Source organism: Schistocerca cancellata, chromosome 9 (genome assembly GCF_023864275.1).
Source record: "Schistocerca cancellata isolate TAMUIC-IGC-003103 chromosome 9, iqSchCanc2.1, whole genome shotgun sequence".
NCBI classification, from domain to species: domain Eukaryota; kingdom Metazoa; phylum Arthropoda; class Insecta; order Orthoptera; family Acrididae; genus Schistocerca; species Schistocerca cancellata.
In genome coordinates, this window is record NC_064634.1 from 168278562 (window position 1) to 168302476 (window position 23915).

Here is a 23915-nt window from a genome sequence, read left to right on the forward strand (position 1 = left end):
CCATTACTGCCACTGCTATTGTGGCGTTGGGAAAATTATTTGACCTTGAAGGTACCCCAAACACCTTGGTTTCTGGAAACGATGTGGCATTTACTTCAGATGGTTATGCACCCATCACAAGCTTCAATAGCTTCAGTCCATGTCTTTCCACCCAACCTCAAACAGTCATGCAGAATGCTTCATTGGCTCCTTCAAAACACAGCACTGCACCTAGCAAATTACAGGAGAGTCTGAAGCCCAGCAGAGTGGCTGCATGGCACTCTCTTGAGTATGCTGTGCATAACCAGTGCACATCCTTGCCAAGGCTTCTCCCTTCCGTGTGGGTTCCATGCTGTGGGCCTCAAAGGTCAGGCAATACCCCCCTGGATCTGTGGGATGAACTCTGACTGCCACATGTCATGATGTATACTGTGGCCTCTGTCCAGATTTCTGAGATATGCAACTGAAATCAACTTTGTGTCTACCATCCCAGTCAGCAGTCACTTTCTTCCCTGCCGCTGGAGGACCCTCCATACCCATGGAAATTTCCAACTGGTGGGTTCTTCAGAATACCACCTGTTACTTCTCCCACAGCAGTCACTGGGTAGTAGTGGGGGAATGTAGAGGTGCCACATGATGTCACCACCAAAACCGAATAGCTGGTGCAACACTACCGCCAACTGCTGTGGTACCACTATCCAGAGGAAGCATGTCATCAGAAATGCTATCTGATTAGACCACACCAGAATTCAGCATATAAGCTGGCCTACAGCTGACCTGAGTGAGTTGCAATACAATCTGTGCAGAGCACTCTTGTTGTGAATAAGCCAAGGCAAGTACACACCAGTTTCATGTGTAGCTCACTTTATAAATGGAATCACCATCAGAGCTAAACCATTCTTGGAAGTATATGTATAAGAAAATGTACCTTTCCTCTTCAGTTATATGGTAAAATGTTAACATCTTTGTTCTAATATTAAAACACTGATGGGAGATGGAGCAATATACATGTAGGTACCTAAATAGCCATCATGATAAACTCCACATGGAAAGTGGAGAAGGGACGGGTCAGGAGTGAGCAGGCAGATGAAATCAGCATTCACCAGCATGTTTTATGCAGACAATGAAGACACTCTTTTAGAAAAATTTAAAATTTGTTTAAACATTGTTGTTAGACATTATGCCCATTCTCACAAAGTGATTTATTTAAATATTGTTCAAATGTCCGGTAATGTTTGTAAAAGAAAAAGGTGATTTGAACAGTATGTAAATAAATATTAATTTATAAAAATCTCATAGTTTCATTTATACATTCTCTTCTTCAGATATGACAGTACAGAATGAAGTTTCCTGACAAATTGTATCTGTGATAGCCTGGGAATTGAAACCAGACAAATGCTGTTTTTAGGCCATTCTCTTAAAAAACTGGACCACCTGAGCGCATCTCAAGGACTGATTCAAAGTTTCAGTATGCCAGTATCTTTCTCCCACTTCTCAGGCCTCCATGCAAGCTTCTGTTCATACCTTTCCACACTAGCACTCACCAAAGAATTGATATAGCACATGTAAGAGTGCAGTAATCCAGATTTAGATCATTTAAAGAATGTTCTGAGATTATTTATGTTGTGACCTGTGGCACAGACTCTAGTGCATAATTTACCCATCACAATTATGTATCAGGTGAAGCTAGGACAATAGATTTCCAGTGGCCCTTCACAGTAGCTTCCCTTGGCAAGGGACTATATGTAGCCAATATGAGAAGATGTAGTATCAGTCCACACCAATGCCAATAGTCCAGAGACATGGTACCACTCAGCACTGGCAGTCAATAGCCAGGAACCATAGCTGGCAGTCAGTTCAGAGTCAGTTCTCAAGTGCAGTTCTGAAGTTCAGGAGCTGAGAGTTCACCAAGAGGTATTCTAGCACAAGTATTTGAGTCCACAGTTAAATATGACTGCTGCAGCCACATTGTGCATCAAACTGAAGATCGACACTCTCTGACAGTGTTTACAATGGGACAGTATTTCTGGTATCGTGTCAGACACTGTAACAATGCTCAGCACATAAAATCCTCACTGCAATCAAGTCTGTGTCCAGTGCAGTTGTCACAAATATGAATCTTCAGCACTCAGTAAACATCTAAAACATTTTTCAAAATATCATTTGTTGTGAATCGGTAATGTTTTTCTGAGGGTCAGTCCACAGTAGTGGGAACACACTCAGCTGGAACAGCATGACCATGTAGCTCACAGCTCAACCCACACTCTCAGAGTTGACTGACTCTCAGACTCGACTAACTGACACTTCATTCACTTAGTGCAAGCAGTGCTTGACAATCAGTTATGCCTACTATTGACCTGTGTGAAGCAAAAAGTGTTTATTGCTAGGTTAGGGATTGTGGACTCCTTACAAGCTGTCATCAGCACTGGACATGTTTTGGTGTAGGAGAACATAGCCATTTAATGTTCAGTCAGACATTATCTATAACCCATCCTCACAGCTCTACTTCCACCACTACCTCATCTCTTACCTCTCAAACTTCACAGAAGTTTTCCTGTGAAACTTGCATGACTAGCATTCCTAGCAGAAAGAATATTGCAGAGACATGGCTTTGCCAAATCCTGGGGGACGTTTCCAGAATGAGGTTTTAACTCAGCAGCAGTGTGTGTGCAAATTAAAACTATGCAAATTAAAACTTGCAAATTAAAACTATATGCATGACCAAGACTCGAACAGAGAACCTTTGCCTTTTGTTAGCAAGTGCTCTACCAACTGAGCTACCCAAGCAATTCTCATGATTAATCTTCACAGCTTTACCCCCACCCCCGCCCCCACCCTCACAACCACAGCAGCTGTGAGGATGTGTTGTAAGTCATGTTTGCGTAGCTCAGTAGCTAGAGCACTTGCCCATGAGCATCAAAGGTACCAAGTTTAAATGACGGTCTGGCACGTAGTTTTAATCTGTCAGGAAGTTTTGTATCAGCATGTACTCCACTGCAATGTGGAAAACTCATTCTGGAAATACCCCTAGGCTGTGGCTAAGCCATGCCTCTGCAATATCTTCTCTTCTAAGAGTGATGGACCTGTAAATTTTGGAGGAGAATTTTTGTGAAATTTTGTAAAGTAAGAGATGAGGCACTGGCAGAAGTAAAGGTACATCATTTCCACTGCTTCCAGAAGCAAGTTATTGCTTGGTACTCCACTTTATTTCATTTTGACTCCTCTAACACAGTGTACTATGGTACTGTGGCACAGGGACTTCAGTGGGTACCAGGACTGCAGACATGTACTAGCAAATAAACAAAAAGTAATTACATAACTTTCTTCCACCTGGTAATAATTAAAACTTTATGACTACCACTAGTAGGAGCAGCAGTTGAGGCTTGCTGACTGGACAGTTGAACAAATGCCAGCTCAAGAATGCTGATGATCCAGTAGCTCACAATGTTTTACAGCAGCCAGTGAGACACAACTATGTGGTTAAATGGCCACACATCATTTTTGGTATTGGGACATACCTGGAGCTGTTGCTCTTCCGATATAAACCATGGTAGTGGCACAGTCTGGGTGAATTTGCTGATCTCACCTTCTAAGCAATTAACTCTGAAGATCCCCTGCGTGACTGACACCTTATAATTGATAGGTTCACTACCAGCTATTTCTTTGTTACCTTTTTCTGAGGAAACCTGAAGTTGAGGTTTAAACATAACTACTTCTTTTCCATGTAGTCAAGCAATTCCTACATTTTCCTAAAACTGTTCGGCCACCTCATATGATACCTTGACCAGGAGTCCTTGATCTTCCACACTTGTTTCCAGACATAATTAGAAAAGTTATTACTTTGTTTAGGAAAATTTGTTTCAGAGGTCTGTAACATTGTTTTCAGCTATGCTACATTGTTTCTCTTATAGATAGCTTAGACAATAATACAATGCATGTTTTGAAAATAGTGGATTCCAAATAAGGATGTTCTGGCTTTTAATCAAGGCTTTCAGCATTTGAACTTTTCTCTTCAAATTCAGAGTCCAGTTGGCAGGCAGCTATCAATAAAGATCATATCCAATTATTTACTGCTAAGTATCTAGTATCAGAAGGATATCAATTATGTTGACATAATACTAGATAAAGCCAACTGTTGCAGGATGAACTAGAGTCAGAATGTCTGGTGATTGCTTTCTTAAAAGCTTAGTGCTGATATGGTTCACGTAATAAAGGATATAGTCAGTATCACTAGACTAAAGAAAGTCAAAAGAAGATACCGCAGCTATAGTGGGTGCATCAGACAACAGTAATGACAATTATCTTCAGTATAATACAGAAAGTGACCTGATCAAGGTAGTTTCAGCACTGTAATATACATGGTGAAATCTGTATTTATTTTAGACTACCATTTAAGTTCTTCTACCAGGAGAATTAAAAAGGAGTTGGCATGACTACCTTTTATGGAAGAGAAATATGGATGAAAAACGATACAGACAAAAAGAAAATAGAAGCTTTTAGCTTTTGAAATGCTGTGTTACAAACGAATTTCTGAAGGTGGGAAGATCATATAAGTAATAAAGAACTACTTCTTCAGCACTACAGCCCTTGGTGAATCCTGGCCTCCTCAACAGTCTTCCTCCATATCTCTTCGTTTTCAGCTTTTTTCTTCCATCCACAGATCTTGGCAAGGTCAGCCAGCACATTGTCCATCCATCTAGCTCTTGGTCTGCCCTTCCTTCTGGTGGAATACAGTATGGCATTCATTATTTGTTTGGGCATCCTGTCTTCTGTAATCCTCTCCACATGTCCTAACCAACATATTCTTTGAGATTTGATCAATTTCACTATATCTTTCCCTTGTATAAGCTCCTGTATTTCACATTTGTATCTCACTCTCCAACCTTCTGCCTCTCATAGGCCCATAGATTTTTTGTAAGATTTACCTTTCAAATGCCCTTTTCCTGTTACTGTCTGCTTCTGTCATGTCCATGTTTCTGATCCGAGTCACAACAGTTTGCACAAGGGAATAGCAACTCTCAACTTAGTTGTTCGTGTAATCAGAGAGTTCCTGAGTATGTTTAGGTTTGCGTAATAGGCTTTGTTTCCTGCTTGTATCCTTTCTTTAATACATTTTCTCATACTGTTATAATTGGTTAGGACACCTAAATAATGGAAGCATTTAACAACTTTGAAGTATTTATCAGAGATCTTCAGGTCCTGTGGTGTTCTTCCTAACTTCAGAATTGGACATAACCATTATTTTGTCTTTCTTTCATTTACAGTAAGTCCAATTCTTTCCATTTGTCCATATATTTCTTTAAGCGATGTTACATCCCTTGCCACAATGGCAATATCATCTGCATATGCACATCTCTGGCTGGACTTCATCATTATTGTTCCTCTTTTATCTACTTTTTCTATGATACTATACAGTGCTAAGTTGAACAGGACTGCAGAGAGGCCATCACCTTGTTTCACTCCATCCTCAAAGTCAAACGGCCTGCTCATTCTGTTATTCACTTTTACTTTTGCTATTGTATTCTTCATTGTTAGCTTGATTAACCTTCTCAGTTTATCACAGCTGCCCAATTCTTTCAGCCCTTTATACAATGCTGGTCTATTAATACTATCGAAAGTTTGTTTAAAGTCAATGAACAGAAAGTGGAGATCTACATCATATTCATAAACTTTTTCCATTATTTGTCTAACAACAAACAACTGGTCAGATGTACCTCTGTTTGGTCAGAATCCACATAGGTATTCTCCAAGTATCTTCTCCGTGCACTTCTTTATTCTTTCATTCAGCACTCCAGAGAAAATCTTATATACTGTATTGAGTAGGATTATGCCTCTATAGTTTTGAAAATTGAGCTTTTCTCCTTTCTTATATATTGGGCATATTATTCCAGTACTCCACTCCTCTGCCATGCTTTCATTTACCAATATGTTCTTTATAGTTTAAATATTTTACATCTTAGAGGTTGCTCCCCTGATTTTATTAGTTCTGGCACGATCCCATCTTCACCCGATGCATGGTTATTTTTTAGTTTATTTATCACTGTTTGCACTTCCAGAATTTTTGGGTTTTTTCCCTCACCCCTTTCAATTTCTCTTGCCTCTGTGTTCTCTTCCTGTTCCTCTGTACCTCTTTGTTGAGCATATCTTCAAAGTATTCTGCCCACCTCTGTAATATTTCTTGTTCATCTCTTATTATCTCACCATTTCTGTTTTTGTATGCATTTTGTTTGGGTTGAAAATTTTTTCACATCTTTCCCTCAGCATGATAGAATTTCTTCATTTCATTCTGTTCCTTCAATTCTTCTATCTCTTTAAACTTTGATTCCACCCATTCTTTTTCTTGCATATTCTTTGGGCATTGGATCTTAACTCTTTATGTTGTTGTTGTGGTCTTCAGTCCTGAGACTGGTTTGATGCAGCTCTCCATGCTACTCTATCCTTCATCTCCCAGTACTTACTGCAACCTACATCCTTCTGAATCTGCTTAGTGTATTCATCTCTTGGTCTCCATCTATGATTTTTACCCTCCACACTGCCCTCCAATGCTAAATTTGTGATCCCTTGATGCCTCAGAACATGTCCTACCAACCGGTCCCTCCTTCTTGTCAAGTTGTGCCACAAACTCCTCTTCTCCCCAATTCTATTCAATACCTCCTCATTAGTTATGTGATCTACCCATCTAATCTTCAGCACTCTTCTGTAGCACCACATTTCGAAAGCTTCTATTCTCTTCTTGTCCAAACTATTTATCGTCCATGTTTCACTTCCATACATGGCTACACTCCATACAAATACCTTCAGAAACGACTTCCTGACACTTAAATCTATACTCGATGTTAACAAATTTCTCTTCTTCAGAAACGCTTTCCTTGCCATTGCCAGTCTACATTTGATATCCTCTCTACTTCGACCATCATCAGTTATTTTGCTCCCCAAATAGCAAAATTCCTTTACTACTTTAAGTGTCTCATTTCCTAATCTAATTCCCTCAGCATCACCTGACTTAATTTGACTACAGTCCATGACCATCGTTTTGCTTTTGTTGATGTTCATCTTTTATCCTCCTTTCGAGACACTGTCCATTCCATTCAACTGCTCTTGCAAGTCCTTTGCTGTCTCTGACAGAATTACAATGTCATCGGCGAACCTCAAAGTTTTAAAGTTTTTATTACTTCTCCATGGATTTTAATTCCTACTCCGAATTTTTCTTTTGTTTCCTTTACTGCTTGCTCAATATACAGATTGAATAACATCGGGGAGAGGCTACAACCCTGTCTCACTCCCTTCCCAACCGCTGCTTCCCTTTCATGTCCCTCGACTCTTATAACTGCCATTTGGTTTCTGTACAAATTGTAAATAGCCTTTCGCTCTCTGTATTTTAGCCCTGCCACCTTTAGAATTTGAAAGAGAGTATTCCAGTCAACATTGTCAAAAGCTTTCTCTAAGTCTACAAATGCTAGAAATGTAGGTTTGCCTTTCCTTAATCTTTCTTCTCAGATAAGTCGTAAGGTCAGTATTGCCTCACGTGTTCCAATATTTCTACGGAATCCAAACTGATCTTCTCCAAGGTTGGCTTCTACAAGTTTTTCCATTCGTCTGTAAGGAATTCGTGTTAGTATTTTGCAGCTGTGACTTATTAAATTGATTGTTTGGTAATTTTCACACCTGTCAGCACCTGCTTTCTTTGGAATTGGAATTATTATATTCTTCTGAGGGTATTTCGCATGTCTCATACATCTTGCTCACCAGATGGTAGAGTTTTGTCAGGACTGGCTCTCCCAAGGCCGTCAGTAGTTCTAATGGAATGTTGTCTACTCTCGGGGCCTCGTTTCGACTCAGGTCTTTCAGTGCTCTGTCAAACTCTTCACGCAGTATCATATCTCCCATTTCATCTTCATCTACATCCTCTTCCATTTCCATAATATTGTCCTCAAGTACATTGCCCTTGTATAGGCCCTCTATATACTCCATCCACCTTTCTGCTTTCCCTTCTTTGCGTAGAACTGGGTTTCCATCTGAGCTCTCGATATTCATACAAGTGGCCCATAGGTCTCTTTAATTTTCCTGTAGGCAGTATCTATCTTACCCCTAGTGAGATAAGCCTCTAAATCCTTTCATTTGTCCTGTAGCCATCCCTGCTTAGCCATTTTGCACTTCCTGTCGATCTCATCTTTGAGACGTTTGTATTCCTTTTTGCCTGCTTCATTTACTGCATTTTTATATTTTCTCCTTTCATCAATTAAATTCAATATTTCTTCTGTTACCCAAGGATTTCTACTAGCCCTCGTCTTTTTACCAACTTGATCCTCTGCTGCCTTCACTACTTCATCCCTCAGAGCTACCCATTCTTCTTCTACTGTATTTCTTTCCCCCATTCCTGTCAATTGTTCCCTTATGCCCTCCATGAAACTCTCTACAACCTCTGGTTCTTTCAGTTTATCAGGTTCCATCTCCTTAAATTCCCACCTTTTTGCAGTTTCTTCAGTTTTAATCTATAGCTCATAACCAATAGATTGTGGTCAGTCCACATCTGCTCCTGGAAATGTCTTACAATTTAATACCTGGTTCCTAAATCCCTGTCTTACCATTATATAATCTATCTAATACCTTCTAGTATTTCCAGGATTCTTCCATGTGTACAACCTTCTTTTATGATTCTTGAACCAAGCGTTAGCTATGATTAAGTTATGCTCTGTGTAAAATTCTACCAGACGGGTTCCTCTTTCATTTCTTTCCCCCAATCCATATTCACCTACTATGCTTCCTTCTCTCCCTTTTCCTACTCTCAAATTCCAGTCACCCATGACTATTAAATTTTCGTCTCCCTTCATTACCTGAATAATTTCTTTTATCTCATCATACATTTCATCAATTTCTTCATCATCTGCAGAGCTAGTTGGCATATAAACTTGTACTATTGTAGTAGGTGTGGGCTTCGTGTCTTATCTTGGCCACAATAATGCGTTCACTATGCTGTTTGTAGTAGCTTACCGGCACTCATATTTTTTTAATTCATTATTAAACCTACTCCTGCATTACCCCTATTTGATTTTGTATTTATAACCCTGTATTTGCCTGACCAAAAGTCTTGTTCCTCCTGCCACCGAACTTCATTAATTCCCACTATATCTAACTTTAACCTATCCATTTTCCTTTTTAAATTTTCTAACCTACCTGCCCGATTAAGGGATCTGACATTCCACACTCCGATCCGCAGAACACCAGTTTTCTTTCTCCTGATAACGATGTCCTCTTGAGTAGTCCCTGCCCGGAGATCCAAATGGGGGACTATTTTACCTCCGGAATATTTTACCCAAGAGGACGCCATCATCATTTAACCATACAGTAAAGCTGCACGCCCTCGTACGGCTGTAGTTTCCCCTTGCTTTCAGCCATTCGCAGTACCAGCACAGCAAGGCCGTTTTGGTTAGGGTTACAAGGCCAGATCAGTCAATCATCCAGACTGTTGCCCCTGCAACTACTGAAAAGGCTGTTGTCCCTCTTCAGGAACCACACGTTTGTCTGGCCTTTCAACAGATACCCCTCTGTTGTGGTTGCACCTACAGTACAGCCATCGTTGACGCACGCAAGCCTCCCCACCTACGGCAAGGTCCATGGTTCATGTGGGGGGGGGGGGGGGGTAATTCTTGATACACCTCCACATTTCTTCTTGTTTCTCTCTGTATCATTCTCAGTTTTGCTGCATTTTTACGTTCTATTACTAGCCTGCATTCATCATAAAAACACTCATTTCGAGCATTTCTTCTCATCCCAACTATGTCTTCTGCTGCCTCTTTCAGTGCTTTCTGGATCTTAGTCCATCTGTCTTGGATTCCCTTGTTTCCTTGCTGGGAGTCAGTGCTTCTCTAACTTTTGCTTGGTATGCTTTCACAACTTCTGGGTCATTCAGTTTTTATGTGTCCCAGTTTGTATTTTTCTCCAGTCCAGGTTTAGGTGTTACAGATATTTTCCTTCTCACTACAGCTTTTACAGCATAGTGGTCTGAGTCACAGTTAGGCCACTGCAGCACCTCACATCAATAACTGATATGGCATGTCATGCATTTACTAACACATGGTCTATTTGATTGACTACTCCACTTACATTTGATTTCCATGTTCCAAGATGTATTCTTTAATATGGGAAAAATGTGCTCCTGATGATTAGATTATTTCTAGCAGCAAACTGACATAACATTTCTCCATTATCGTTACTTTCTTCATGTAATGTGTATCTCCCAGACACTCTTCCATATTCGCTTTGTCCAACCTGTGCATTAAAATCTCCTGTAACTAAGAACAGATCATACTTTTGTACATTACTGCATGCCCTTTCTAGATCTTCATAAACTTTTCCTTTGTTTTGTCTTCTGCTTCCTCTGTTGGTGCGTATGCTGTTATTATCGTTATATTTATGTATTTCCCTTTCACTCTCAGTTTGCTAAGTCTTTCATTTATGGGTTCAAATTCCAAAACACTTTTACCAACCTCCTTTGTTATTATGAATCCTGTTCTAGTTTGTCCTGTTCTTCTGTCTGATCCACTAAGCAGCATAGAATACTGGGGCATATCTATCTGTCCTTGTCCTTACCATCTTATTTCTTGTAGAGCTACAATGTTGTACTTCAACTTCATGATCTCATCAGCTATTCCTTTCATTTTTCCAGGTTCCATCATTGTTCATACATTCCATGTTACTATTGCCAAATCTTTTGTCCTTTTTCTTTGCTGAAGTCATGCTTTTTGTGTCTCATCCGTCATCCAAGGCTGTTGTTGAGGTTCTATAATGTCATTTTTACAGTGTGGGGTTATTGGCCCCACGTGCAACCCCCATCTTGGAGGACCTGGATTTTTTTAGGGTTTACTCCCCTACAGAGTTTGGCTTCCCTATACCTACAGAGCTTCTCCTGCCCTATGTTGTGGGACACACTTTGTCTGGCTCCTCAGTCAGAACCTGTCCAGTTTGGGTGACCCTACCAGTAGCTACACTACTGCTGGCATAGCTCTCAACTTCATCGAAGCACGCAAACCCTCCCGCCCAGCGCTGAAGGTGCCTACAGTAAGGCGGTGTCCCATGGGAGGGTAATAAAGAACTACTGAGCTGAAATGCAGAGAAAAGAGATTTATGGTGCAACTTAGACTCTATCTTTGAGTGGGTGTGCTGTTTTTCATAGCATGAGTGGGCATGTGACACCTTGTACACATGTATTTTGTGTTACCAAGGTAAACAAGTATGAACAAAATTACAGTTTAATCTTAGTTTAATTAAACAATGATAAAATAAACTAACATTATATGAGCTAAATCACTCTTTAAATAAACAATAATAAAATAAGCCTTTCCTCCATGCTTTTGTCAGTTGAAAAACGAATGACCTAAATGGGCCCTGGAAGACTCACCAATCGTATGATCACCTACTTTCAGGAAAAGAAAACGAAATGGGCCTGGTTCACAGTGGTGGAGAAAGATCTTAAAGAAGTGGGGATCACCCAAGATGACATCTTGGGGCATGTCCCACTCAAGGAGAAACTTATGACATGGCAGGGTTTCCAAGAAAAGCCAAAACTAAAAACAGGAAAGGCTTGGACCCACGAGAGGAATGAGCAGTACCGAGAATGAATGCGGGAGCACTGGGCAAACATCAGAACACGTAAAGCAAGACAGTTGAAATAGCATGGTCCAAAGATGGTCTATACAAAATGAATGAATGAAAATAAGCCTTTCACTGTATCACTCTGTTGCTGCACAGAAATGTAACCCACAGTAACGACCCACTCAAAGCATTAAACAGTGCATTTGCATCAGATACCTGCCAACCACTTATTTAACTACACAGGCGTATCTGCTTGAGGGATAAAGAAGGGACTGCTTGATAGGACACATTCAGAGTATAACGGTACAGCCCCCTCCTAGATTCAAATGAAATGTCTGATACTACCTTTTTTTTATGCATCCGGGTGGTTTTTGGGTGATTCAGTGCTTCCTGGAGACTTTTGTGTGTTTTGGATGCATTATTCAGTTCAATTTTCCAAAATACAGTTTTTTATTCAGGAAGGACATATTATCATAATTCTCTATGGATGATTGTCATTAACAAAATTATGTACAGGTTTCAAATCAAAAACCTAGTTCAGAAGTTGAAGTAAGAGATATTTAGTAACAAAAGTTATGAGGCTGTGGAAATGTTGGCATAAGTGGCTGGCACCTCTAATTACCGTAATTGCAGTTGATTGGTGGCTTGACACAGAGAACCTTATTATCTTGAGAAACAACTTAAAATTGTTACCAGGTGATGTATTTTCATTTGTTATCTATTTTTATGTCCTCCTCTGTAATTAATATCCTTTGTAATTATGTTTCTAATTAAGTCTACAATTGTTTACATCACACAACTTTATGATTTTCAGAATTTGAGGCCCTATTTGTAACTTTCTCGTATGCATCGGATAAAGCAGAGATTTGTACTGTCATTGAATGTTAGTAACCAAATCCAAACTGTAATTAATTATGTAACTAAAATAATACAAGAGACATTGTTGTAATTAAAGTTCAGATCAATTTTCATATTTAAAACTAGTGATGATACTATAAAACTTTATGTAATAAAATATTGTATTTTATACCTTATTTGGCTGTAACATTAGTTTCTTTGTGTTTTGTAAATTTTAATTGTAACACCAGAATTGTACAAAATTAATAATGGGTTATTTTGAAATTTACTGTTAAAATTCTATATAAAGTGAAGCAGTGAGGCTGCAAGTTGGTTGTTGAGTTGTTGTTTTGTCAGTCAGTCAAAGAGATCTGTGAAGTATGTCAGTCAGTGTTTTGTTAATGTGACGAGTATGCAGTTCAGTTGTCAATAAATTTTGTGAAGTTGGAAACTGTTATTTTCTTTCATCAAATGGATTCCAGGCCAAGTTAAGTTAATTTAAGTAACATTCAAGAATATAGCATCGTTACATGAGGCATTAAGGAATAGCCAATTAGATTGTAGGTGGAACTGTAGGAGGTAATAACTGTAGAGGCAGAACAAAGCTTAACCGCAGAAAGCAGGTACAACTGGATGTACATCTCTTTAGTTATGCAAGGATAAACAGCAAGAGTAACAGAGATCTGAAGAGGTTTGCACAGGATAAACTAGTGTGGAATGTTGAATAAAGCCAGTCTTTAGACTGATAATCATAAAAATAGCAATCACTGTTCATACTGGGTGAAGGTTACACATTTATTTGGTTCCTGTTTATCAGTCTGTGTGAGTACATCAACCAAAACATGCAACTTAATAAAAATGTGAAGTGGAAGCTAATTTCTTTCATTCAAACCAAGTTGGGACACCACGAAATTTCAAAGAAACAATGGAAAGTCCAGGTTGGAATATCAACATTATTATGATAAACTGAGATTGCTACTCATCCTAAAGGTGACATGTTGAGTTGCAGACTGGCACAATTAAAAGACCATTACACATTTTAACCTCAGGACGTCACCTTCTATGGAAACCAGCTCTGCTGCAATCATTGCACAGTTTGTTATATTGGTATGATTACCAAATAGTTATCCACTAGGATGAATGGGCACTGCCAAACTGTGGCCAAGAGCAAAATGGGCCACTCTGTGGCACAACACACAGCTGAACATAACATATCTGATTTCAATACCTGCTTCACAATCTAGGCCCCCTGGCTCCTGGCTCCTCCCCACCACCAACTGTGTAAATGGGATTATCCTTACGAAACATTCTCTGCTCCCAAAATCATCCCAATCTCCGTTTATGGTAACCTATTGTCCACACACTCCAACCAACATTTTCTGTCATCTCTGATGTATCACCTCCTCCCAATTCCTCTTTACCCTCATTGTGTGCTGCTCTCTGCCAATGCAACAGCTGGTTTTTTTCCCTTCTCTGTTTCTCTTTTCCACTCACCATTCCTCCCACCCTCCCCCACAGTCTCCTGGTGCTGCACCTGGCTGCATTGTACTGCCATCTTGATCCTGAACACTCCGCCAAGCAGTGCACACTCCTCTAACCCCCTCCCCGTTCCCCACTATGGACTAATGTTTTCACTTGACATGATACATCTGGATTCTGGCCGGACCAGATGGAGATAGCGGTCATGTGTGCTTGCTTTTGTGAATGTGTGTTGTGTTTTTCTTTTCCTTTCTAAAGATGACTTTGGCCCAAGTTCAGTGTGTACCAGTCTTTTCCTTGTGCCTGTCTGAAACTCAATGTGTCATCTTTACAGTGAGTAGCAATCTGTAATTTTCATAATATTGTTAAAATTTTGAAACATAATTTTATGTCATGGAATTCTGCACAGCAGATGTCCTGCTCTCTGAGAAAAAAGGCCATCTGCAATGTGCCTCTTGAAGTTTCCCTGCATATTAAAAGTTCAATGAGTTTGCTGGATTGCAGCTATGTAACAATTATTTCTTGGAGCAATGTTTCAACTGGTTTGTAAGTTTATTCATGTATTGCTTGAAAATGATTAGACAGAAAGATGGCATTGTGTCGCAGGAGATAACAGTTAGTTCGAGTCTCAGTCTGGCACACTGTTTTAATCTGCCAGAAAGTTTCAAAACAACAGTGACCTTATTTTATAATTTTATGAACAGAACACAGCCTAGACCAGAATATTAATTGTATCTTATCAGCTTTAGCCAAATTTAGGTCACTTTTAGATTCAAAAAACAAAGAACAGTAGCTACTAATGGTGTTATCTACATCTACATCTGTACTCTCCAAATCAGCAGGAGGTGTATGGCAAAGGGTACATCCAACTGTACCCGTTATTAGGCTTTCTTCCTGTTCATTCACATATGGGGCATGGAAACAATGATTGTCTGAATACCTCAGTGCATGCAGTAATTATTCTAATCTTATTCTCACAACTCCAATGTGAGTGATACATAGAAAATTTCAGTACATTTCTAGAGCCACCATTTAAAGCTGGTTCTTGAAACTTTAATAGACTTTTTCAGAATAGTTTATGTCTACCCCCAAGAGTCTTCCAGTTCAATTCCTTCAATATCTTTGTGATACTCTCCCAAACAAACCTGTGACCATTTGTGCCCCCGTTCTATGTTGTTGTTGTTGTTGTTGTGGTCTTCAGTCCACAGATTGGTTTGATGCAGCTCTCATGCTATTATATCCTGTGCAAGCCTCTTCATCTCCAGGTAACTACTGCAACCTATATCCTTCTGAATCTGCTTAGTGTATTCATCTCTTGGCCTCCCTCTATGATTTTTACCCTCCATTCTTCCCTCCAATACTAAGCTGGTGACCCCTTGATGCTTCAAAATGTGTCTCACCAACCGATTCCTTCTTCTAGTCAAGTTGTGCCACAAATTACTCTTCTCCCCAATTCTATTCAGTACCTTCTCATTAGTTACGTTGCCTACCCATGTAATCTTCAGAATTCTTCTGTAGCACCACATTTCAAAAGCTTCTAGTCTCTTCTTGAATACACTGTTTATCATCCATACATGGCTACACTCTGTACAAATACTTTTAGAAAAGACTTCCTGACACTTATATCTATACTAAATGTCAACAAATTTCTCTTCTTCACAAACCACTTCCTTTCCATCACCCATCTATATTTTATATCCTGTCTCCTTCAACCACCATCGGTTATTTTGCTGCCCTAATAGCAAAACTCATTTACTACTGTAAGTGTCTCATTTCCTAATCTAATTCCTTCAGCATCATCTGATTTAATCTGACTACGTTCCATTATCCTTATTTTGCTTTTGTTGATGTTCATCTTATATCCTCCTTTCAAGATGCTGTCCATTCCATTCAACTGCTCTTCCAAGTCCTTTGCTGTCCCTGCAGAATTACAATGTCATCAGCAAACCTCAAGGTTTTTATTTCTTCTCCCTGGATTTTAATTCCTACCCCAAATTTTTCTTTTGTTTCCTGTACTGCTTGCTCAATATACATTTTGGATAACATTGGGGATATGCTACAACCCTGTCTCACTCTCTTCTCAACCAGTTTCCCTTTCATTCATGTCAACTCTTTATACCTGCTTTCTGGTTTCTGTACAAATCATAAGTAGCCTTTCGCACCCTGTATTTTATCCCTGCCACCTTCAGAATTTGAAAGAGAGTATTCCAGTCAACATTGTTTAAAGCTTTCTCTAAATCTACAGCTGCTATAAACATAGGTTTGCCTTTCCGTAACCTATCTTCTATGAGAAATTCTAGGGTCAGTATTGCCTCGAGTGTTACTACATTTTTACTGAATCCAAACTGCTCTTTGCCGAGGCTGACTTCTACCAGTTTTTCCATTCGTCCATAAAGAATTTGTGTTACTATTTTGCAATTGTGACTTATTAAACTGAGAGTTCAGTATTTTCTTTGGAATTGAAATTATTATATTCTTCTTGAAGTCTGAGGGTATTTCACCTGTTTCATATATCTTATTCACCAAATGGTAGTTTTTTGTCATGGCTGGCTCTCCCAAGGGGCTATCAATAGTTCTAACGGAATGTTGTATACTCCCAGGCCTTGCTTTGAGTTAGTTCTTTCAGTGCTTTGTCGAATTCTTTACTCAGTATCTTACCTCCCACCTCATCTTCATCTACGTTCTCTTCCATTTCCATAATATTGCCCTCACGTACATCACCCTTGTATAAACCCTCTATGTACTCCTTCCACCTTTCCCTTCTTTGCTTAGGACTGGTTTTCCACCTGAGCTCTTGATATTCACACAGGTGGTTCTCTTTTCTCCAAAGGCCTCTTTAATTTTGCTGCAGGCAGCATCTATCTTACTCCTAGTGAAATATCACATCCCTACATTTGTCCTCTAGTGATTCCTGCTTAGTCATTTTGCACTTCCTGTCCATCTGATTTTTGAGATGTTTGTATTCCTTTTTACCTGCTTCATTTACTGAATTTTTATATCTTCTTCTTTCATCAATTAAATTAAATATATCTTGTGTTATGCAAGGATTTCTAATAGCCCTTGTCTTTTTACCTACGCGATCCTCTGCTGTCTTCACTATTGCATCTCTCACAGCTACCCATTCATCTTCTACTGTATTCCTTTTCCCTGTTCTTGTCAATCATTCCCTAATGCTCTCTCTGAAACTCCCTATAACCTCTGGTTCTTTCAGTTTATTGAGGCCCCCTCTCCTTAAATTCCTACCTTTTTGCAGTTTCTTCAGTTTTAATCTACAGTTCATAACCAATAAATTGTGGTCAGAGTCCACATATGTCCCTGGAAATGTCTTACAATTTAAAACTTGGTTCCTAAACCTCTGTCTTACCATCTTATAATCAATATGAAACCTTCTGGCATCTTCAGGTCTCTTCCATGTATACAACACTCTTTCATGATTCTTAAACCAAGTGTTAGCTTGATTAAGTTATACTCTGTGCAAAATTCTATCAGACAGCTTCCTCTTTCATTCATTTTCATTTCTTACCCCTTCTTCTTCACCTATTACTTTTCCTTCTCTTCCTTTGCTTACTACCGAATTCCAGTTCCCCATGACTGTTAAATTTTCTTCTCCCTTAACTATCTGACTATTTCTTTTGTCTCATCACACATTTCTTCAATCTCTTCATCATCTGCACAGCTGGTTGGCATGTAACGTACTGCTGTGGTACCCATGGGCATCATGTCTATCTTGGCTACAATAATGCATCACTCATTATGCTGTTCATAATAGCTTATCTGCATTCCTATTTTTTATTTGTTATTAAACCTGCTCCTGCATTACCTCTATTTCATTTTGTATTCACAACCCTGTATTCACTTGGCTAAAAGTCCTATTCCTCCTGCCACTGAACTTGATTGATTCCCAATGTATCTAACTTTAACCTGTCTGTTTCCCTTTTTAAATTTTCTAACATATCTGCCCGATTAAGGGATCTGACATTCCACACTTCAACCCTTACTTTCTGTGTATACGTCCAGTATCACCAGTTAGTCCTATTTGGCATGGGTCCTGCACACTTGAACAATATTCTAGGGTGGACTTCCCCCATATTCTACCAATAAACCAAAGTGTACCACCTGCTTTAGCCATTACTGAGCCTATGTGATCATTCCATTTCATACATACATACATTAATCCTTGTTCCATAGATCATGAATACGACATTTCGTAATGATGTGGAATGTATCACCTTAATGTAAGTTTTCTTTACACAATTTTTTTTCAGTTACTTCTTCATATCTAAGAATTTGTCTATTGAGCAGAAGGAGATGTCATTCAGAAATTCTTTTAATTTGCTTTTAAATGTTGGTTGGCTATCTGTCAGACTTTTAATACTATTTGGCAAATGACCAAAGATTTTTGTGGCACCCCATTCTGTGCAAAAGTGAGATTTAATCCAGAATAGTGAAGAGTGTTACATAGAGGTATTTGTATGAGTAGGCCAATTCCAACAGTGACTCATTGAAATTGTAGTCATAGGATACCATTTTTTTTTTACTGTTGCCAATTTTTGCACTACTTTGAAATGAAATCTTATCAAGGTCTGACTGAATATTTATGCAGCTTCTTTTAGGTAGGACTTCATTAAAGGTAACTGCATCATCTGCAAAAAGCCTGATATTACTATTAATATTGTCTGCAATGTTATTAATACACAACATGAACAGGTAGAATCCTGACACACTTCCTTGGGGTACACCCGAAGTTACTTCTACATCTGATGATAACGCACCAATCCAAGATAACATGCTGTGCCCTCTCTACCAAATAGTCCTCAGTCCAATCACAAATTTCATTTGATACCCCATATGATAAAACTTTTGACAATAAGCATAGATTTGGTACTGAGTCAAATGTTTTTTGTAAATCAAGAAATACTGCATCTTCCTGATTGCCTTGATCCAAAGTTTTCATTACGTCATGTGAAAAAAGTTCAAGCTGTGTTTCACATGGTCAATGTTTTCAGTATCCATGCTGTTGGCTTTGAGGAGATCATTCTGCTCAAGATACCTCATTATGCTTGAGCTCAGAATAGATTCTAAAATAACTTTATATCAAGGATATTGTATGGTAGTTCTTTGGATCACTTCTACTACCCTTATTGTAAACAGGTGTAACCTGTGCTTTTTTCCATGAATAGGGCACAGTTTTTTGTTCAAGGGATCTATGATAAGTTACAGTTAGAAGATGGGCTAACTCAGTTACAAATTCAGTATAGAATCTGACAGGGATTCCACCGGGTCCTGGAGCTTTGTTCAGTTTTAACAATGTCAGCTGTTTCTCAACTCCACTGGCACTAATAAGTATTTCATTCATCTTTTCAGTGGTACCAGGGTTAACTGGAGCAGTACTCCTGGGTACAGTGACATTTGAAAATGGAATTAATAATTTCAGCTTTTGATTGTCAATTCAGTTCCTGTCTCATTCCCTAGGGACTGGACACTAACTTTGGCGCCACTAACATCCTTTAGATATGACCAGAATTTCTTTGGGTTCTGTGAATCCAGTGTTTCATACCCATCTGTGGAGGATATCTTTAAGGGGAATTGTAGTTTCTTTTAATGTCTGATTCACACTCTGGCTCACTACTAACAGTCTAATTGTGTTTTACTATATCAGAACTGTCATTTCTGTTTTGTTGTTGGTATGAAGCACCCTCAGATAAGAACTGCACAATAGCTTGCTGAATATGTACGTAGATGTTGTTACCATTTATCTTAAATATTATTAATGATAGTATAAGTTAACAAGAGAAACTTACCACAAGCAACATGTCTTTCCTTAGCACCAAAAGAAGCAGTCTGATAGTAGGAAATGTTATTAAGTGTGCTTAGAACACTGTGCAATAGCTCACTGTCCTCACCACAAGCTGCAGATTTACGCTCCAATACTGATAATAACATATCCAAGAATCTGGCACCATCCTGAAAGTGTAAAGGAAGGTTTCCACATATTAGATTGTTTGTTGATTATTATAGCACACAGCATATTAATTAAATAATGATCATAATTTTAAAAGACAGTATTTTTTCTTCATTATCAGGAATGAAGAACTACACGTACAAGATTGGAAAACAGTTAGTATCAGTAGTGCAAATAAATTTAAAACAAGCAACGTGTTTCTTGAAGTTACACTATACATAAGAAAATGTTGTGTAACTGTTGCTATGTGTAACTGTGTTACAAGGTATCTGCAATGGAAATATGTCAGCAGTGGAAGAAATGTTATAAGATTCTATGAATGGGAGAGGAAATATTTAAGAAATGCCAGGTGTACCGGTATGAAACTAGCGTTTTTTTGTGAAAATGAAACACTAATTTTGAATTGAAAAGTAAAAACATTTTATTCAAAGTACTGACCATTGCTTTCTATACATTTTGACCACCTTTTTGGCAATTTGTGGACACCACGCCAATAGAAATGTTCGTCTTTTGAAGCAAACCAATCAGACACCCAATTTTCGACTTCTTTGTAGGAATCAAAGAGTTCCTCAGCCAATGCGTGTCCCATTGATGAAAACAAATGGTAGTCGGAAGGGGCCGAGTCTGGTGAATACGGCGGTTTGGGGTAGCAACTCCCAGCCAAGTGTTTTGATTGTATCCTGAACCAGTTTTGCTTTGTGTGCAGGTGCATTGTTGTGTAAAAAAATTACTTTGCCATGTCTTCTGGCCCATTCTGGTCTTTTTTTCAATCAATGCATAGTTCAAATTGGTCATTTGTTGTCTGTGGCAATTAGTATTCACTGTTTCACCGGGTTTCAGAAGCTCATGATACACCACACCTTTCTGATCCCACCAAACACAGAGCATTGTCTTCTTGCCGAATCAATCTGGTTTTGCAGTTGATGTTGATGGTTGTCTCGGATTAACCCACAATTTTTCCCATTTAGGATTCCTAAAATAAATACATTTTTCATTGCCAGTAACAATTCGATGCAAAATTGATTTTCTTTCATGTTTTTGAAGCAAAATTTGACAAATGGTTTTTCGGTTTTCCATCTGTCTTTCATTCAATTCGTGTGGCACCCATTTTCCACACTTTTGGATCTTTCCCATAGCTTTCAAACGGTCAGAAATTGTTTGTTGTGCAACATTTAGCATTGCTGCCATTTGCTTCTGACTCAAAGTATCATCTTCATCCAATATTGCTTGCAATTCGGCATCTTCGAACTTTCTTGGTGGTCTTCCACGTTCTTCATTTCTTACATCAAAATCATTATTTCTGAACCATTGAAACTGTCTTTTGCATGTTGCTTCTGATAGAGCATGATCACCATATGGTTCAACAAGCATTCGATGCGACTCTGCAGCACTTTGTTTCAAATGAAAACAAAAAATTAATGCTTTCCACAAATCATCACTTTCTGGTACAAAATTCGACATTGTTAACATGATGAAAACATATGATGTTGTTTGTTCCATGACTTGATGTATACTAAATATCTTTGACAGATGTCACACCAACCAAACAAAAAAAAATTAAGACTTGTTCACAACAAATGTTCCCTATCGACACATTTGTATCTTAACGCTCATTTCATATTGGTACACCTGGTACACTACTGCAAAGTAATGAACACCGATCATTCAGATTGGAATCACTCTCATTGCTACAATAGTTTCTTTCTTTTTGATACATGTGCTCTCCTTGTTAGCTTTCCAAGTATTTTCATTCTCCTAACACTGGCCATAAAAAATATTGTGTTACCAAGAGACATCTGTTTCAGTCTTTCACACTCCTACCATGAAAATAAAGTGCCAAGTTAAATGTTTAACATCTTTATTTATGTAGTGGAAATTGTGATTGGCAGCATTTTAAGGAGTGTTAGTATGACTCAAAAAGAAAAAAGAAGAAGGTGGGAGGAGAAGAAGATCTTGAAAACAGTTGGCTACTATCAGGCAGAAGCAATCAACATAACACATTTATAGATTCAATTTATTCTGGAAAGACATGGAGCTGAAGCTTCAAACAGAATATGTACAGGTTTTTTGTCAATTCAAGATGTAAGATGTGTACTCGTACTGTTAAAAGTATACACAAAAGTAATTTAAATTGCTGGATGAAGAGGAAGAAAAATTGCATCTGACTATACTGATAAGCAAACATACACTGTTCATGTGATTGTGTAAATTATATAACAGAAATTACCTTGTAGGTGTCATCTTCACTACTGCTTCCATCAACACATGCAAATTTACTGCCGACAGTGGGATTAATACTCATGTTGGCTAATATTCTGATGACCTGAAAGAGTTAAATATACTTGTTAAACAATAAAGTTATTCTGAACTCATAAAAATGAATATAAAAAAAGAAGTGGCTTGACAAAGTTATTCAGTCTTTCAGAGCCATAGTTTGTGAAATTTTCTTTGTAGTTAATGGATGGCAGTCAGTACACCAAAGAATCAACCACCATGTGAATTCTATAATAGGAGAAGTTGTTTCTTAATTTTATATCCAGATGAAATTACTGTGTAAAGGTCTTATTTTATTGAAACTGCAATCATAGATGAAAGTTTTAAGACTATAGAAGAAAGATAAGAAATGTAAATAAGTTGCACATATCTCAAACCTGATTCAGTTTTATAAATTTTTTGCAGTGACCTACCTTCCTTACATAAAAGAGAGAGAGAGAGAGAGCAGTCTACCTTGACAATAACATCCTGTACAGAACCTGTGGAACCTCTTATATCTGAACTTGAGACAGTTCCAGTGGCTGTGCTGTTATCCATATAAAGATCTTTTTCAAGATAGAGTGACAACAGCTCCAGTAAGGCACTTATTGCTCCTTCCTCCACATATAGCTGCAAAAAGAAGATGTAAAACATTGAATATTAGCTAGATATAAAATGAGATACAAAAATGTAGAATATAATCCTCTGTTTTCTGTCTACAAAACGGAAAGAGATAACTACCAATACAACATGGACCAGAGATAGCATGTGTTCTGATTCAGTCCACCTACAACGTGCTGAAGTACAAATGGTGAAACATAACATTTTCAGTCCAGACAGAATGGAAAACTTGAATACTAATAACAATTGTAACATAAACTACTGAAACAGAAATAACTGGAACTGATTGCCACACACAAATGAATTTAAAAACTCTGTTAAATCTTTAGCTTTCAGATTTTTTTCTACTGTTTCCCATCCTTCTCATAACAAATGGCTTTTTAAAAATCAGGAACATAAAGATTCAACCACAACTTTAAAATTGTAGCTCTATAAACAGTGCTACAGTAACTGGAGACAGAAACTTGATTTTTGTTGTGAATGTTGTTATATTCTTCTTCTATTTCCACTCTTTACAGCCAGCAGTTTGGTAGTATGCTAATACAATAATGCCTTACATTTTTTATGTTGCTACATTTAACTATTTGGTATTAGATTATTCTCAGATCAGTAAATGTCAGCCAAGTGTTTTCATGGTATTTTCTTTTCTCTCACAGTCAGTGACACATATTTCAATTTAAAAGGGGTAAATGTCATGTGCTCATAATTTGACACAGAAATGAAAAGTCACTGTCATTCTCTCTGACATCACATTAAAAATTAATTAGAAAAATGGGAAACATATTCCCTACACTGGAGTTAATTTTTTTCTCCACAGATGTTACCTGTAAGTCACTTCAGTTGTTTTTACTCATCAGCATACTATAACAAAAGTACAATTTATTGATTTGTGATGTGTACAAAATAGCATGTCTGAGATGCATTGTATAACGGAAGACAGTCTAAAAGATTTCAGTTAGCAGCCTATGGTATTCAGAAAAGAACATTTCATTCACTTATTTCTTCTAGTTACAGTCTAAGAGTGTTTCCCACTTTTATCGAAGTGATTTTGTGAGCAGTGACAGAATAATCCACTAGTATTCAGAAGATGCCAGTTATAAGTGTTTAAAAGAATGTGTTCCATAATCTTAGATGAGATAAACTGCTCAAAACCAGAAAAAGTATCCTATATTATCCAGAAACAAACAATTAT

The 23915-nt window shown here is 38.2% G+C and overlaps 1 protein-coding gene across 1 annotated transcript in view; it reads right to left on the minus strand.

Moving 5' to 3' along the window:
- LOC126100892 (armadillo repeat-containing protein 2) overlaps window positions 1–23915 on the minus strand; it is a 169328-nt gene that overhangs the window by 63169 nt on the left and 82244 nt on the right. The window contains exons 11-13 of the mRNA XM_049911559.1: window positions 22577–22732; window positions 22077–22172; window positions 19689–19851 (exon numbers count right to left, since the gene is read on the minus strand). Coding sequence (XP_049767516.1) covers window positions 19689–19851; window positions 22077–22172; window positions 22577–22732 — 415 coding nt within the window. The remainder of the gene's footprint in view (window positions 1–19688; window positions 19852–22076; window positions 22173–22576; window positions 22733–23915) is intronic.